At 42.9% G+C, this 17173-nt stretch overlaps 1 protein-coding gene across 1 annotated transcript; it reads right to left on the reverse strand.

The window, feature by feature from the left end:
• Positions 1 to 15459: 15459 nt before the first annotated feature.
• Positions 15460 to 16933, reverse strand: LOC123108826 (lipoxygenase 7, chloroplastic-like). Its single transcript, XM_044530372.1, has 3 exons — positions 16667 to 16933; positions 15600 to 15837; positions 15460 to 15500 (listed from the first exon to the last, which is right to left on the reverse strand). The coding sequence occupies exons 1-3, from the start codon at positions 16931 to 16933 to the stop codon at positions 15460 to 15462; spliced, it is 546 nt and encodes a 181-aa protein (XP_044386307.1).
• Between the last annotated feature and the right edge of the window lie 240 nt (positions 16934 to 17173).

Raw genomic sequence — 17173 nt, forward strand, 5'->3', positions numbered from 1 at the left:
AGGAGTTGTGATGGTGATATGATACCGGGGCACCTCCCCCAAGCATGGCAGTTGCCAAGGGGAGTGCCCATACCCATGTGATTATATCTCCTTTGTCGATGAAGAAGGTGGAGGTGTTGTTGGCATAGTTGATGGCTTGTCATCCATCTTCCAAGGCATAGGTTCACCATCATAGAAGGATGATCGAGTCTCCGGAATCCCCGAATCTACAGCCAAACTCATTCTTTTGAATCTATATTCATACTCACAGTTTTGGTTTTGCAGGTCATAGATTTGGGCTTGGAGGTGCTCGATCTTCTCATATAGCTTGAAGATGGCCTCCTCGGTGTTCTTGGCATCCGGCTTGTAGTTGTTAGTGAACTCCGCGAGCATCGTGTGGCTAGCGTTGATTCCACGCTCCACCATCCCCTGGCACTTGAAAATTTGTTGCTCCATTGCTTCGAGCCTCGTCTCCACGCTTCCGGTTCCCTTTGGTCCCTCAACATCGCGGATGTGCAGCAACCCATCACGCATCTCAATGGTTTGAGGGTGTCGCAGCACCTCCGCGAGGTAAGGGTTGATGACCTTCTCGAAGAACTTGTCCTTGGAAGCACTTGGGGACGTCATGATAATCTAGATCTGTCAGAAAAACAGCTCGAAACAAAAACAGGAGATTTTTGCGTGATACAGGAGTCAAAACCTTTGGGAGAATATATAATGAATTTTTACCGACCAAAATACGTATCGTGCAAGAAAACGGAGTCCGGAAGGCACACGAGGTGCTCACGAGGTAGGGGGCGCGCCCACCACCCTCGTGGGGCCCTCGTGTCCTTCCCGGACTGCTACTTATTTTTCTATTTTTCTAAATATTCCAAAACGGAGAAATATTGCCTTAAAAATTGTTTTGGAGTCGGTTTACTTACCGTACCACATACCTATTCCGTTTCGGAGTCTGAAACGTTCCGGAAAGTGTCCCTTATGTATTCCTCCGGGGTTACGGTTTTAATAATATTGGTTTCAACATTTATGGGATTACCTGAGATATAATGTTTAATTCTTTGACCGTTTACCACCTTCGGATTTGTGCCCTCGAAGTTGTTGATTTTTATGGCACCGGAACGATAGACCTCCTCGATAACATAGGGGCCTTCCCATTTAGAGAGAAGTTTTCCTGCAAAAAATCTTAAACGAGAGTTGTATAGCAATACATAATCACCTACATTAAACTCACGCTTTTGTATCCTTTTGTCATGCCATCTTTTAACTTTTTCTTTAAACAACTTGGCATTTTCATAAGCTTGGGTTCTCCATTCATCAAGTGAGCTAATATCAAATAACCTCTTCTCACCGGCAAGTTTAAAATCATAGTTAAGTTCTTTAATAGCCCAATATGCCTTATGTTCTAGTTCGAGAGGTAAGTGACATGCTTTTCCATAAACCAGTTTATACGGAGACATACCCATAGGATTTTTGTATGCAGTTCTATAAGCCCATAATGCATCATCAAGTTTCTTAGACCAATTCTTTCTAGACCTATTAACAGTCTTTTGCAAAATTAATTTGAGCTCTCTATTGCTCAACTCTATTTGACCACTAGACTGTGGGTGATAAGGATATGCAATTCTATGATTAACATCATATTTAGCAAGCATTTTACGGAAGGCACCATGAATAAAGTGTGAACCACCATCAGTCATTAAATATCTAGGGACTCCAAACCTTGGAAAAATAACTTCTTTAAGCATTTTAATAGAAGTGTTATGATCAACACTACTAGTTGGAATAGCTTCTACCCACTTAGTAACGTAATCAACAGCAACTAGAATATGTGTGTATCCATTAGAGGCAGGAAAAGGTCCCATATTATCAAAGCCCCAAACATCAAATGGTTCAATAACAAGAGAATAATTCACAAGCATTTCTTAACGTCTACTAATATTACCAATTCTTTGACATTCATCACAAGACAAGACAAACTTACGGGCATCCTTGAAGAGAGTAGGCCAATAAAAACCAGATTGCAGTACCTTATGTGTGGTTCTATCTCCAGCGTGGTGTCCTCCATAAGACTCAGAATGACACTTGCGTAGGATCTATTCCTGTTCATGCTCAGGTACACAACGTCTAATAACACCATCTACTCCTTCTTTATAAAGATGTGTCTTTATAAAGATGCGGGTCATCCTAGAAGTAATGTCTCAAGTCATATATTTTTTTTTCTTTTGCTGGTATGTGAAGGTAGGTGGTATAAACTTAGCAACAATATAATTAGCATAATCAGCATACCATGGAGTACTACGAGAAGTACTTATAACATTTAATTGTTCATCAGGAAAGTTATCATTAATAGGCAGTGGGTCATCAAGAATATTTTCTAACCTAGACAAGTTGTCTGCAACGGGGTTCTCAGCTCCCTTTCTATCAACAATATGCAAATCAAATTCTTGTAGCAAGAGAACCCATCTAATAAGTCTAGGTTTAGCATCTTTCTTTTCCATAAGGTATTTAATAGCATCATGATCAGTTTGAATAGTTACTTTAGAATCAACAATATAAGATCTGAACTTATCACAAGCAAATACAACTGCTAAAAGCTCTTTTTCAGTAGTAGCATAATTTCTTTGAGCATTGTCTAGAGTCTTACTAGCATAATGAATAACATTTAATTTCTTATCAACTCTTTGCCCTAGAACAGCACCTACAGCATAATCACTAGCATCACACATAATTTCAAAGGGTAAATTCCAATCAGGTGGCTGAACAACAGGTGCAGAGACTAATGCTTTCTTAAGTATTTCAAATGCTTCTACACAATCATCATCAAAGACAAATGGTATATCTTTTTGCAATAAATTAGTCAGAGGCCGAGAAATTTTGAGAAGTCCTTAATGAACCTCCTATAAAATCCAGCGTGACCAAGGAAACTTCTTATACCTTTGATGTCCTTGGGACATGGCATCTTTTCAATAGCATCAACCTTGGCTTTATCAACTTCAATACCTCTTTCAGAAACTTTGTGCCCCAAGACAATACCTTCATTAACCATAAAGTGGCACTTTTCCCAATTCAAGACAAGATTAGTTTCTTCACATATCTGCAAAACTCGATCAAGATTGCTCAAGCAATCATCAAAAGAAGAACCATAGACAGAAAAGTCATCCATGAAAACCTCACAAATCTTTTCACAAAAGTCAGAGAATATAGCCATCATGCATCTTTGAAAGGTAGCAGGTGCATTACATAAACCAAAAGGCATACGTCTATAAGCAAAAGTACCAAAAGGGCATGTAAAAGTAGTCTTAGATTGATCGCTAGCCGACACAGGTATTTGAGAGAAACCAGAATAACCATCCAGAAAGAAATAGTGTGTATGTTTGCATAATCTTTCTAGCATTTGATCAATAAAAGGTAAGGGGTAATGATCTTTCTTAGTAGCTTTATTTAATTTGCGGAAAATCAATTACCATCCTATAACCTGTGATAATTCTTTGTGGAATCAATTCATCTTTATCATTAGGAACAACAGTAATACCTCCCTTCTTAGGGACACAATGGACATGACTTACCCACTCACTATCAGCAACGAGATAGATTATACCTGCCTCCAGAAGCTTAAGTATTTCTTTTCTTACCACTTCTTTCATTTTAGGATTCAGACGTCGTTGAGGATCACGAACTGGTTTGGCATTTGCTTCCAAATTTATTTTATGTTGACACAGAGTGGGACTAATGCCCTTAAGATCATCAAGAGTATATCCAATAGCAGCACGATGCTTCTTTAGAGTTTTCAATAATCTTTCTTCTTCATGCTCTGAAAGGTTAGCACTAATAATAACAGGATATATCTTCTTTTCATCAAGATAAGCATATTTAAGATTATCAGGCAAAGGTTTATGTTCAAACACGGGATCACCCTTGGGTGGAGGAGGATCCCCTAAAATTTCAACAAGCAAGTTGTGTTGCAGAATAGGTTCCTGTTTAAAGAATACTTCATCTATTTCCCTTCTTTCATTCATGAACATATTATTTTCATGGTCTAGCAAATAGTGTTCTAAAGGATTACTAGGAGGTACGGCAATAGAAGCAAGACCAATAATTTCATCCTTACTAGGTAATTCTTCCTCACGATGTTGTTTACTAAATTTAGAGAAATTAAACTCATGAACCATATCATCCAAGCCAATAGTAACAACATTCTTTTCGCAGTCTATCCTAGCATTAACAGTGTTCAAGAAGGGTCTACCAAATATAATGGGACAAAAGCTATCTTGCGGAGAAGTAAGAACAAGAAAATCAGCAGGATATTTAGTTTTCCCACACAAGACTTCAACATCTCTAACAATTCCAATTGGTGAAATAGTATCTCTATTGGCAAGTTTAATTGTGACATCAATATCTTCTATCTCTGCAGGTGCAATATCATGCATAATTTCTTTGTATAAGTCATGAGGTATAACACTAGCACTAGCACCCATATCACATAAGCCATGATAACAATGATCTCCTATTTTAACAGAAATAACAAGCATGCCTACCACATGTCTATGTTTATCTTTAGCACAAGGTTTAGCAATTCTAGCAGTCTCACCTTCGAACTGAATAACATGCCCATCAATATTATCAGACAAGAGATCTTTAACAATAGAAATATTAGGTTCTACTTTAACTTGCTCAGGAGGTGTATAAGTTCTAATATTGCTTTTACGAACTGCAGTTGAAGCTTTAGCATGATCCTTTACTCTAACAGGGAAAGGCGGTTTCTCAACATAAGAAGTAGGAACAATAGGATCATTATAAGTGACAGTCTTTTCTTCAACTTTAATAGGTGCAGCTACTTTTACTTCTATGGGAGGATGATATTTAAACCACTTCTCCTTAGGGAGATCAACATAAGTAGCAAAAGATTCACAGAAAGAAGCTACTATCTCAGAGTCAAGTCCATATTTAGTGCTAAACTTACGGAAAATATCAGTGTCCATAAAAGATTTAACACAATCAAACTTAGGTGTCATACCTGACTCTTTACCTTTGTCGAGGTCCCAATCTTCAGAGTTGCGTTTAATTCTATCCAATAAATTCCATCTGAATTCAATAGTCTTCATCATAAAAGAGCCAGCACAAGAAGTATCGAGCATGATGCGATCGTTTTCAGAAAGCCGAGCATATAAATTTTGAATAATCATTTCTCTTGAAAGCTCATGATTGGGGCATGAATATAACATTGATTTAAGCTTCCCCCAAGCTTGAGCGATGCTTTCTCCTTCGCGAGGCCAGAAATTATATATATAATTGCGATCACAGTGAACAAGATGCATAGGGTAATACTTTTGATGAAATTCCAATTTCAATCTTTTATAGTCCCACGATCTCATATCATCACATAGCCTATACCATATCAATGCATCTCCCTTCAAAGATAAAGGGAAGACCTTCTTCTTAGCAACATCATCGGGTATACCTGCAAGCTTAAATAATCCACAAACTTCATCCACATATATTAAGTGCTCATCAAGATGCTTTGTTCCATCTCCTGTAAAAGGGTTAGCTAGCAGTCTTTCCATCATACTCGAAGGAAATTCAAAAGGAGTTTCATTTTCAATAGGTTCAGTAGGTTGAGGAGCAACTCTTTGCTCTACTGGACGGGGTGAAGATACCCTGAACAAGCCCCTCATAGAATTACTTTCCATAGTAACAAGTGACAGTAAATTTCAGCACACTATATAAATTTTTCCTTACCAAATTCCACCTACCAAAGGCGCTACACTCCCCGGCAACGACGCCAGAAAAGAGTCTTGATGACCCACAAGTATAGGGGATCTATCTTAGTCCTTTCGATAAGTAAGAGTGTCGAACCCAACGAGGAGCAGAAGGAAATGATAAGCGGTTTTCAGCAAGGTATTCTCTGCAAGTACTGAAATAAGTGGTAACAGATAGTTTTGTGATAAGATAAATTGTAACGAGCAACAAGTAACAAAAGTAAAGAAAGTGCAGCAAGGTGGCCCAATCCTTTTTGTAGCAAAGGACAACCTGGAACAAACTCTTATAATAGGAAAAGCGCTCCCGAGGACACATGGGAATATCATCAAGCTAGTTTTCATCACGTTCATATGATTCACGTTCGATACTTTAATAATTTGATATGTGGGTGGACCGGTGCTTGGGTGCTGTTCTTACTTGAACAAGCATCCCACTTATGATTAACCTCTATTGCAAGCATCCACAACTACAACAAAAGTATTAAGGTAAACCTAACCATAGCATGAAACATATGGATCCAAATCAGCCCCTTACGAAGCAACACATAAACTAGGGTTTAAGCTTCTATCACTCTAGCAAACCATCATCTACTTATTACTTCCCAATGCCTTCCTCTAGGCCCAAATAATGGTGAAGTGTTATGTAGTCGATGTTCACATAACACCACTAGAGGCTAGACAACATACATCTCATTAAAATATCAAACGAATACCAAATTCACATGACTACTAATAGCAAGACTTCTCCCTTGTCCTCAAGAACAAACGTAATTACTCACAAAGCATATTCATGTTCATAATCAGAGGGGTAATAATATGCATATAGGATCTGAACATATGATCTTCCACCAAATAAACCAACTAGCATCAACTACAAGGAGTAATCAACACTACTAGCAACCTACTAGCACCAATCCCGGACTTTGAGACAAGAATTGGATACAAGAGATGAACTAGGGTTTGGAGATGAGATGGTGCTGGTGAAGATGTTGATGGAGATTGCCCTCTCCTGATGAGAGGAGCGTTGGTGATGACGATGGTGATGATTTCCCCCTCCCGGAGGGAAGTATCCCTGGCAGAATAGCTCTACCGGAGCTCTAGATTGGATCCGCCAAGGTTCCGCCTCGTGGCGGTGGAGTCTCGTCCCGAAAAGTTCCTTCTTATTTTTTTCTCATCGAAAGACTTCATATAGGAGAAGATGGATGTCGGAGAGCCACCAGGGGGCCCACGAGGTAGGGGGCGCGCCCTGGGGGGGGGGGGCGCCCCCCACCCTCGTGAGCAGGGTGTGGGCCCCCTGGCCTTCATCTTTGGCGAGGATTTTTCTTTATTTATTTTAAGACGTTCCGTGGAGTTTCAAGACTTTTGGAGTTGCGCAGAATAGGTCTCTAATATTTGCTCCTTTTCCAGCCCAGAATTCCAGCTGCCGGCATTCTCCCTCTTCATGTAAACCTTGTAAAATAAGAGATAATAGCCATAAGTATCATGACATAAAGTGAAATAACATCCCATAATGCAATAAATATCGATATAAAAGCATGATGCAAAATGGACGTATCACCCTCCAAGAAGCAACCCAAGCGCCGACGTCAGCGGCGTCGCTCTAAGTCTCGCCAAAGCAAAAGCGGTGATACCGGCACAGGAGATAATAGCACTCCGGACAGTGCCGAAGATGACAACAATCCCCTCCAGCAAGATTTAGAGCAGGAGGATGGAGAAGCCAGCCCTCCCAAGAGAGCATCAGATGGAGAGGCGGAGGATGATAATTACATGCCTCCCTCCGAAGACGAGGCAAGCCTCGACGATGACAAATTTGTCATGCCTGAGGATCCCGTCGAGCAAGAGCGCTTCAAGCACCGACTTATAGCCATGACAAATAGCCTTAAGAAAAAGCAACAACAACTTCAAACTGATCAAGATTTGCTAGCTGACAGATGGACTGAAGTCCTTGCAGCCGAGGAATATGAACTCGAACGCCCCTCCAAGAGTTACCCAAAGCGCAGGTTGCTACCCCGACTGGAGGAGGAAGCACTAAAACCTACATCTCCAGCGTATGACGCGGCCGATCGGCCACCTCGTGGCCGCGACAAAGAGGCATTTCAGCCAAAAGCTCAGCCCGCACCCCGACGCCACTCAAATAAAAATGTCAAGGCACGGGGAAACGCGCTAGACCTGCGAGACATATTGGAGGACAAAGCAAAACATGCAAGATCGATCCACGGATCACAAGGGCGCGCCACTACGCGAGACGATAACCGTAACGCCGGATACAGTAAAAGTAAATCCGGCCGGGCCGAACACAGCGGATAAGACTCATTTGAGCTGCATCGCGACATAGCCCAGTATAGAGGCGCCGCACACCCCCTATGCTTCATAGATGAAGTAATGGATCACCAAATCCCAGAGGGTTTCAAACTCACAAATATAGAATCATACGACGGCACAATAGATCCTGCGGTATGGATTGAGGACTTCCTCCTGCACATCCACATGGCCCATGGTGACGATCTACACGCCATCAAATACCTTCCACTCAAGCTCAAAGGACCAGCTCGGCATTGGCTCAACAGCCTGCCAGCAGAATCCATTGGCTGTTGGGAAGATCTGGAAGCCGCATTCCTCGACAACTTCCAGTGCACTTATGTGCGACCACCAGATGCCGATGACTTGAGCCACATAATTCAGCAGGCAGAGGAATCGGCCAGGCAATTCTGGACACGGTTCCTGACAAAGAAAAATCAAATCATCGACTATCTGGATGCAGAGGCCCTAGCAGCTTTTAAGCACAACATCCGCGACGAGTGGCTCGCCCGACACCTTGGCCAGGAAAAGCCGAAATCTATGGCATCCCTCACGACACTCATGACCCGCTTTTGCGCGGGAGAGGATAGCTGGCTGGCTCGCAGCAATAATATATCAAAGAACCATGGTACTTCGGATACCAAGGATGGCAATGGCAGGTGACGTCGTAACAAACACAAGCGCCGTATCAACAACGACAATACCGAGGATACGACAGTCAATGCCGGATTCAGAGGCTCTAAACCCGGTCAGCGGAAAAAGCCATTCAAAAGAAGCACTCTGGGCCCGTCCAGTTTGGACCATATACTCGATCGCTCGTGCCAAATACACGGCACCCCGACAAGCCAGCCAACCACACCAACAGGGAATGTTGGGTGTTCAAGCAGGCCGGCAAGTTAAATGCCGAAAACAAAGATAAGGGGCTACATAGTGATGACGAGGAGGAGCCCCGGCCGCCGAACACCAGAGGACAGAAGAGGTTCCCCCCACAAGTGCGGACGGTGAACATGATATATGCAACCCACATCCCAAGAGGGAGTGGAAGCGTACGCTAAGGGACGTATATGCGTTGGAGCCAGTCGCCCCAAAGTTCAACCCATGGTCCTCCTGTCCGATCGCCTTTGATCGCAGAGACCACCCCACTAGTATCCGTCATGGTGGATTCGCCGCATTGGTCCTAGACCCAATCATCGACAGATTTCACCTCAATTGAGTCCTTATGGACGGAGGCAACAGCCTGAACCTGCTTTATCAGGACACAGTGCGCAAAATGGGTATAGACCCCTAGGATCAAACCCACAAAAATGACCTTCAAAGGCGTCATACCAGGTGTAGAGGCCCATTGCATAGGCCTAGTCACACTGGAATTGGTCTTCAGATCCCCGGATAACTTCCGAAGCAAGGAGTTAATCTTCGATATAGTCCCGTTCCGCAGTGGCTATCATGCATTGCTCGGGCAAACTGCATTTGCGAGATTCAATGCGGTACCGCGTTATGCTTACGTCAAGCTCAAGATGCCAGGACCTCGGGGGGTCATCATAGTCAATGGAAACACAGAGCGCTCTCTCCGCACGGAGGATCACACTGCGGCCCTCGCAGCAGAAGCACAAAGCAGCCTCTTCAGGCAATCCACCAGTCCGGTGATTAAACACCCGGACACCGTCAAGCGCGCCCGGAGTAATCTGCAACAAGACCGCCTGGCACATTCCGAGCTCGCATAGCAATGCGGCCCCCACCCCAGTCCTAGCCAAACGGCGAAATCTGTGCCACGCGTACATAATTACGCATTAAAAATACCATGGGCATAGGTGGGGGGGGGCACGAGTACGGCACGCCCCAAAATGCGGCTCAACCGCACTAGGGGCTTCCCGCTTTGTTATTCTTTTCTCTCTTTCAGGACTTTACTCTCCGGAAACCCCGTCCGGCAGTATGATTGCCGGACACACGATACAACAACCAAGGAGGCAGAAAGCTACGTCGCACCATGGAACTCCCAGGTGGTCTCTGATAACGAGTGAAATACTTGCTTTAAATACCATTCCTCAGCTTGCCCTTGGAGGGGACATGTCAAATAGTCCTACTTTTTGCTTATCGCACTATCTGTATCATTCTTCTTTGACACACCTTTTTGAATAAACAATGCATAGCACTAGACTATTACTGCATTCTCTATTCCTTTTTATATATATGTTCATTCATGACATTCAGCACCCGTACACTCTGGTACGGCCAATACGCCAGAGGCTTAAGCGTACCCCATAATACGACGTGAGAAGTCCGAACACTTTCGACAGTGCGGCACTCCGAACTTATAGCATTATATGCATCAGCTCCGAATCATGTCTTGGGTCAATAGTTGGGTTTGCCTGGCTCCCATGTTTTGGTACCTTACATTCCGCTATATCGGCTAAGGTACCACTGGGAGAACTACTGCAATTGTGCCCCGGTTCATCTGGGCAAGCACCTCAGTAGAGAAAGCTAAAACTGACTGTCATGATAAGGCGAGAGCTGATCGCTGTTCGAGAGGTCTCGAGTCCCTAAAGACTTATGCCGCTTAGAGCGAGGAGTCGGCTTTGTCCGGCTTAAGGTGTGTATAGCGCCCTGAATTCGGCCTTCCGAATACTAGGGGCTTCGCCAAATTTAAAATTGTAGACTTCTATGGCTAAGTGAGAGTGATAAAGCATTATAGTCCGATCTCCTTGTTCGTTGTGCTGAGCACCTCCCTCGAAGGACCCAAGAATGGGAAAAAGAGTACTCAGATTTATCCCAAACACCCCAGCACTCGTGGCATGGGGGCAGAAGCTGACGACTGGCCATCTCTCAGATCTAATAAATAGCCGCACAGAAGGTAATATTTTAAATTCAAACAAGCGTTGCATAGCGCATATGAACAAGTTTTCATAATACATGATCACACGAGCAAGTTCATTCAAAAATTACATCCTTCGCACACTCGTCCGCCACAAGACGGGAACCCTTCAGGACACCCTCATAATACATTTCGGGGTGGCGATGCTCCTTGCCCTGCGGCGGCCCCTCCTTCACCAGGTTCTCGGCGTCCATCTTGGCCTAGTGCACCTTCGCACGGGCAAAAGCCCGGCGTGCACCTTCGATGCAGACGGACCGCTTTATGACTTCCAGCCGTGGGCAGGCATCCACAAGCCGCCTCACCAGGCCGAAGTAGCTGTTGGGAAGGGAGTCGCCAGGCCAGATCTGGACTATAAGGCCCCTCATGGCCTGTTCGGCCGCCTTGTGCAACTCGACCAGTTGCTTCAGCTGGTCGCTCACAGGCATCGGGTGTTCGGTCCCAGTATACTGAGACCAGAACAACCTCTCCGTCGAGCTTCCCTCCTCGGCCTGGTAATACTTCGCGGCATCCGACACGTTGCCGGGCAAATCTGCGAATGCTCTTGGAGAGCTTCGGACTCGGGTAAGTAACAAGTAATTTACTTTCACATGCTTGCTTTGCATATTGAATGCCTTACCCGCCGCTATCTTCCTCATCACCTTAATTTCCTGGAGGGCCTTTTGGGCTTCAGCCTTGGCAGGCTTTGTGCTCTTGAGGGTCCGCGGCAAGCTCGGACTCTTGCGTCTTCGAGTCAAGCTCCAAAGCCTCGTGCTTCTTCACGAGAGCCTGGAGCTCTTGCTGCACCTCGCCCACACGTGCCTCTTGTTTTTCCCGCTCGGTGCGCTTCTTGGCCGCTTTGTTTTCGGCCTCGTACAACGCTTGCTTCAGGGTCGCCACTTTGGTCGTGGCCCCTGGCACATCCATGATGATCCTATCATTTTGCAACCGCATCTTTATACATAAACACTATTCTGATCACGGGATCAGAATAATATTCTGATCACAACCTGACCTGCCCCGCTAGTAGTACGTTGAACTTCCCTGTGAACTAGGTTGAACTTCTGCCAACATTGCCCAAATGGGGCTTGCGATATACCGTTGGAAAGCTATGAACACCAATATCATGACCCAACTTAAATTTTTGGCAAAATATAAGCGGTTTAAGAGCAGTTTTGAAAACCGTTTTTTCTTCACACAAAAAACGTGAATCGTATTTTCGATCGCATTTCTAAACCGTTTATCGGAATGAGGCATATAATATGGCATTGGAAAGCTGCTGCAAAACCTCTCCTTCCACATGTTGAAAGTATTCTCTAATTCCCTATGGTTAAAGAGTAATTTGAAAAAACGTAAAATTTTGTAAACCGAATAGCTGAGTTCGTTTTTTTGATGTCATTTCTAAACGGCTAATCCAATGGAGGCATATGATATGGCGTTAGAAAGCTTATGAAAATGCGCTACTTTTTCATCTTGAATGTTTTTTCTAATTTTGAATGGTTTAAGAGTAATTTAGAAAATGGTCCAAGTCCTACTGAGTTCGTATTTTCAAGCTAAATTTTTAACCGTTCATCCCAATGCAGCAAATGATATGGCATTGGAAAGCTTGAACAAATGCGAAACCTTTTGGTATGTATTGTTTCTCCCAATTCTTTACGGTTTTAAGTCAGTTTCGAAAATGGCGAAAAAGGTATTTTCACCGTAATTTCTACAAACTTTATCGGAATGGGGCAAATAATATACCGCTGAAAAGCTACGGAAAATGCGAAACTTTTTCATGTTGATGGTTTTCTCTGATTCCTAGCCGTTTTCAAGTAATTTGAAAATGGCGGGATCATGCGTTCTGCCTTTATCGCGAAACAGATTCTTCGAAAATGCACCGCGTGAAGAACCCGAACTTCTCGGCGCGTGTACCTGAACTTCACTCTGTTTTTCACGTGATTTTTTTGCTCATAGCTCTCCATCCACTGCTCGTAGCTCTCCATCCACTCACCGGAATTGAGCAAGTGATATACTGATGGAAAACTGCTGTAAACATGCAACTTTCCCGTGTTGATCGTTTTTTCATACTCGTGACAATTTTAAAAGTTTTTCATCTCAAATTCATTCACTATAGTAGTCGAACTTCGTGCTGTTTTCGCGTTGAACTTCTGTGACGTATTTTTGTTTTTAATTTTCCCATCAATTTCGTCAGTGTTACACAAATGATATTCTCTTTGTGCAAACCTCTCTCACAACATATTTTTTAACTTTCTCCGACCGAGGACTTGAACTTACACAGATGATATTCTTGCCATTTTGAAGTAAATTAGAAAATGACGAGATCATGATTTCTACCTTCATCGCGAACGGAAACGCACTGCATGAAGTAGTTGAACTTCTGGAGCATGTCTGTTTGAACCTCACTCTGTTTTTGACGTGCTATTTTTTGCAGTGCGTGAAGTAGTTGAACTTCTCGGGCATGTCTGTTTGAACTTCACTCTGTTTCACTTTAATTGTTTTTTTCTTATATGAAATACACACCATGTACTACATGAACTTCTGGTTATTATCACTTTGAACTTCTCTCTGGTTTGAGATAATTATTTTAAAACACAAAAAACAACATTTTTTTGTATTTTGGACATCTAAATACACGGTGAACCTCTCTCACAAGAATTTTTTGAACTTTTCCTCGCCGAGCACTTGAACTTCTAGCAACTTTTTTTTCATTTATGGGTTGTTTTTAAAAGTGCAAAAATGGTGTTGTGTTTTTTATTTTTTGAACAGGTAAATCCTAGGTTTTAATAAACTCTGAACTTCTCTATTATTTCAATTTGAACTTCACCTTTTTATATTTTGAGTAAAGAATAGTATTCAATTTTTATAAGGAAATACAAGGTGAACCTCTATGACAAGAATTTTTGAACTTCACCGGACAGAGCACTTGAACTTCTTTCAACAAACCTTTTAAGCTTTTATTTTTCGGGACATTTTATGCACTTTTTTGCTTTTCGGCGAAATGGCCCAGGTGTTCCCTTTTTTCATATGATGATTTTTCTTCTACACGTGGTACACGTGAACTTCAGAATTTTTGAAACAAGAACTTCGCGTGCTTTTAATTTCAAGAGTTTTCTATTTTCATTTTTTGCGTACTTTTTCACGCGTGTTGAAAAACTACCCTGCTTGTAAGAATTTTTTCGCTTTTGCTTTTCATTTTAACTCCTATGCTTTATGTATATTGTGTTTGTTTTTGCCAAAAGCTACCTTTTTGTGTGCCATTATTTAACAAAACGTGAGCTTCTACCCGAATTATAAGTACATTTTTCTCCAAAGCGGATGGGATTCACATAAGGAAGAGTTGCGGAAACAGACAAAACACATTGGACTTGAACACAGAATGAAGAAGATCAACACATGCGTACTAATTACCGCAAAAAATTGTGGTCTCCATTTCTTGACGTACTGGATACTTCCAATACATGACCTTCTAGTTAGGTAATGGGAAACATCCTAGTTATGTAACAAATATCGAACCGCTCAATTATTTAAATTTGAACTTCTAGGTCTTTTTGAAAAGAGTGAAAATTTATTTTTATAAACTTTTAAAACTGCTTGGTTTATTTAATTTAACCTTCTTGGTATTGTAATAAAGATTCAACATCTCCGTTATTTAAATTTGAACCTCTATGGTTTTTTAGAAAAGAGGAAAATCCATTTTTTATAAATTTTGAACTATAGTATTTTTAAAATTTTGAACTTCTTAGTATATTCTTTAGTAACGAGGAATCCATGTTTCATATTAAACATCAAACCGCTCCACTATTTAAATTTGAACTTCTTGGTTTTTTGACCTTCTCTATTATTTTATATTTAAACTTGTAAGTGTTTTCAATTTGACCTTCTTGGTTTTTTAATGAACATTGAACTTCTCAGTTAGATAAATTTGAACCTCTAGGATTTCTTAAAGATGGGGAAAAGCCATTTTTTAAAATAAAATTTGGACTTCTATATTTTTATAATGTTTTTAGAAATGTTAAAAATTCCTTTAAACATTGAGTTACTTCTTTTTATTTTTTTCACTTGAGTTTCTTCGTGTGAAAATACCATAGTTATTTACGTCAACTTTTAACAGCGAAGGTTCAGACTTCTCTCTCACATAAAAGAATTTTATTTTTTTAGTTTTGTAAGTGTTCTACTTTTTCCAAATTTTACTCACTCTTTGTTTCAAAAGTTTGGATTTTTGTTCCATGGACTAGCTGGTTTCGCCCTGAACTTCCATTTTCTTTACAAGTTTACAAACATTACACAGACGCCCAGAGTTGCAATTGTAAGTACATACTAAATAAATTGGTTCCATTATCTTTAAAGATTAACACTTTGAAGAGGACACTGGCTAAATGGGTAAAATGGGGCCAAATGGCAATGCGGTGGAGCTATTCACCACCACACATTTTTTGTCCTCTCATCATTGTACGTGTTCTCTCACACTTTGATTGTCTTTTTGCTTCTTCTCTCCTAGGATGATTAAATCCAGCATTGCCGTAGCAACTAGGAAGATGCATAAATACCATCACGCGGGACAGTGATGTTGAGGGCCTCCTATATCTTGTACTGAGGAATTCTGCTCTCCAATCTAGGGTCTGGCGAAAAGATCAAATCCCCGATATGAGTCCAATTGCAAGGTGACATGGTTGTCAACATGTGAAAAAGAACAAACATATACACTGCACTGGACTCACCTGTTTTTGTTGGGGGTTGGCCAGTTCTGCCAAGACGGGGATAGGGGAGTTCTTGGGTGCCGCCGAGAACCGGGCGCGGATAGCCCTTGTCCAGCTCACCGAGGTCGTTGTAGTAGTCATAGCGGTACACACGGTCCCACTCCTCGTACTTTTTGGTTGTGCCATCACCTCGGAGATTGTTGAGTTCATCTTTGACGGTTTTGCACCGAAAGTGCAGCATTTTGCTGGGCAAATAGGTCTGAAAAAATAGCGAGAAAATGAAGTGAAAAATAAACAAAACAAAACCTGTGAGAAGCAGGACTACTCAGTCCCCCAAACCCAGGCAGGCAGGTGCTCTGGGATTGAAAACAGGACTACTACCAATTAACCAGTGAGAAAAACAGATTTCAGTTTGTTTGCTTGTGATCTGTTTCTGAAGACAAGTTTATATGTCTGTCTCCCAATCCCCTGATCATCAGCGGAACACTTAAATATAGTTATTTTTCCTTTTGGTAAACAATAGAAAAGTTGGCATCTTGCTATAAGATCTAATGACTAGCTAGTTGTGGATCGAGAGATTCGTATATGCGCGGGGATGGGTGATTCTTGTCCAGAAAAAAGCCTATTAAACTATCAAACTGATGACACCTGCAACTTGTTGTTTTATAATTGTAATAATACTGGTAACTTGCACGAACCAGTCCATTATATCTGTGAATAAAACTCTTAAGATGAGTTCAGTCAGTAGGGATGGCAGCGGAGCAGTCCATGGCGGTGCGTGCGAGTAGTCCATGTTCTACTCATGCTCTGTATCTTCCTCTGTTCTTGCTTATCCATCAAAATCAAGGCGTCGACTTCATTAGGAGGAAGAAAATAGCATTAGCATTAGCTAGAAAGACTACCTCTTGCGTCTTCAGGCCAGCGGATCTTCACACAGCAGCAACTAGGACGAGATGGTGTGCACCTTGCGAGCCGGATCCTCGGGAAGTAACCTTCCTTGAGAAGGTCGAGCTGGCCTTTGCGAGAAGGTCACCCAGCAGCGGTTGGGGAAAGCAGACGAGTTGGGGGCATCACGACGATGGACGGACGTGATGTGGAGCAGCTGTAGCAAGAAGAAGACAGGGCGCGGTGATGGAGTGCAGGGCCGGGGTTCCGATGCCTGGTGTTGACGGCAGCAGGATCCAGCAAAGATCACTGGAGAAAGAGGAGGAGAAGAGGAAGGGAGTGACAGGATTTCCGCTGGCAGCAAGAAAGGGACTGCATGGGGAGGCGGCCATGGACTGCGTGCCAGGATGATGGTGCTCGAGGATCCCCGGCGGCGGCGACGATTGGGCCACGGAGGAGCGTGCGGCCATGGCGGAAGTGCGGCAACAGGTTCCCGGTGGCGTGGGCGGCGCCCAGCGACCCCGCGCTGGTAGGTCCGGGGGGCGCCTTGGATAGGTCGGCCAGCTGGAGGAGGCGCGCAGGGCGGCGAGATCGAGCGATGGTGGCGGCGCTCGGGGGAGGGGATCGAGGGAGGTCAAGGTGGGGATCGGGGCAGAGGGTAGGGTGGGGTGGTTTTTTTTCGACGGGAGGTGGGGGATCGTGGATGGTGG

Source organism: Triticum aestivum, chromosome 1A (genome assembly GCF_018294505.1).
Source record: "Triticum aestivum cultivar Chinese Spring chromosome 1A, IWGSC CS RefSeq v2.1, whole genome shotgun sequence".
NCBI lineage: Eukaryota > Viridiplantae > Streptophyta > Magnoliopsida > Poales > Poaceae > Triticum > Triticum aestivum.

Excerpts from the sequence above, each read along its gene's own strand:
- LOC123108826 (XM_044530372.1), bottom strand. The coding sequence starts at position 16,933 with ATGGCCGCACGCTCCTCCGTGGCCCAATCGTCGCCGCCGCCGGGGATC. Across the intron at positions 15,838-16,666 it reads CTACAGCTGCTCCACATCAC|ACCTATTTGCCCAGCAAAAT; the intron begins GTCCGTCCATCG and ends CTATTTTTTCAG. Across the intron at positions 15,501-15,599 it reads CCAACCCCCAACAAAAACAG|ACCCTAGATTGGAGAGCAGA; the intron begins GTGAGTCCAGTG and ends TCTTTTCGCCAG.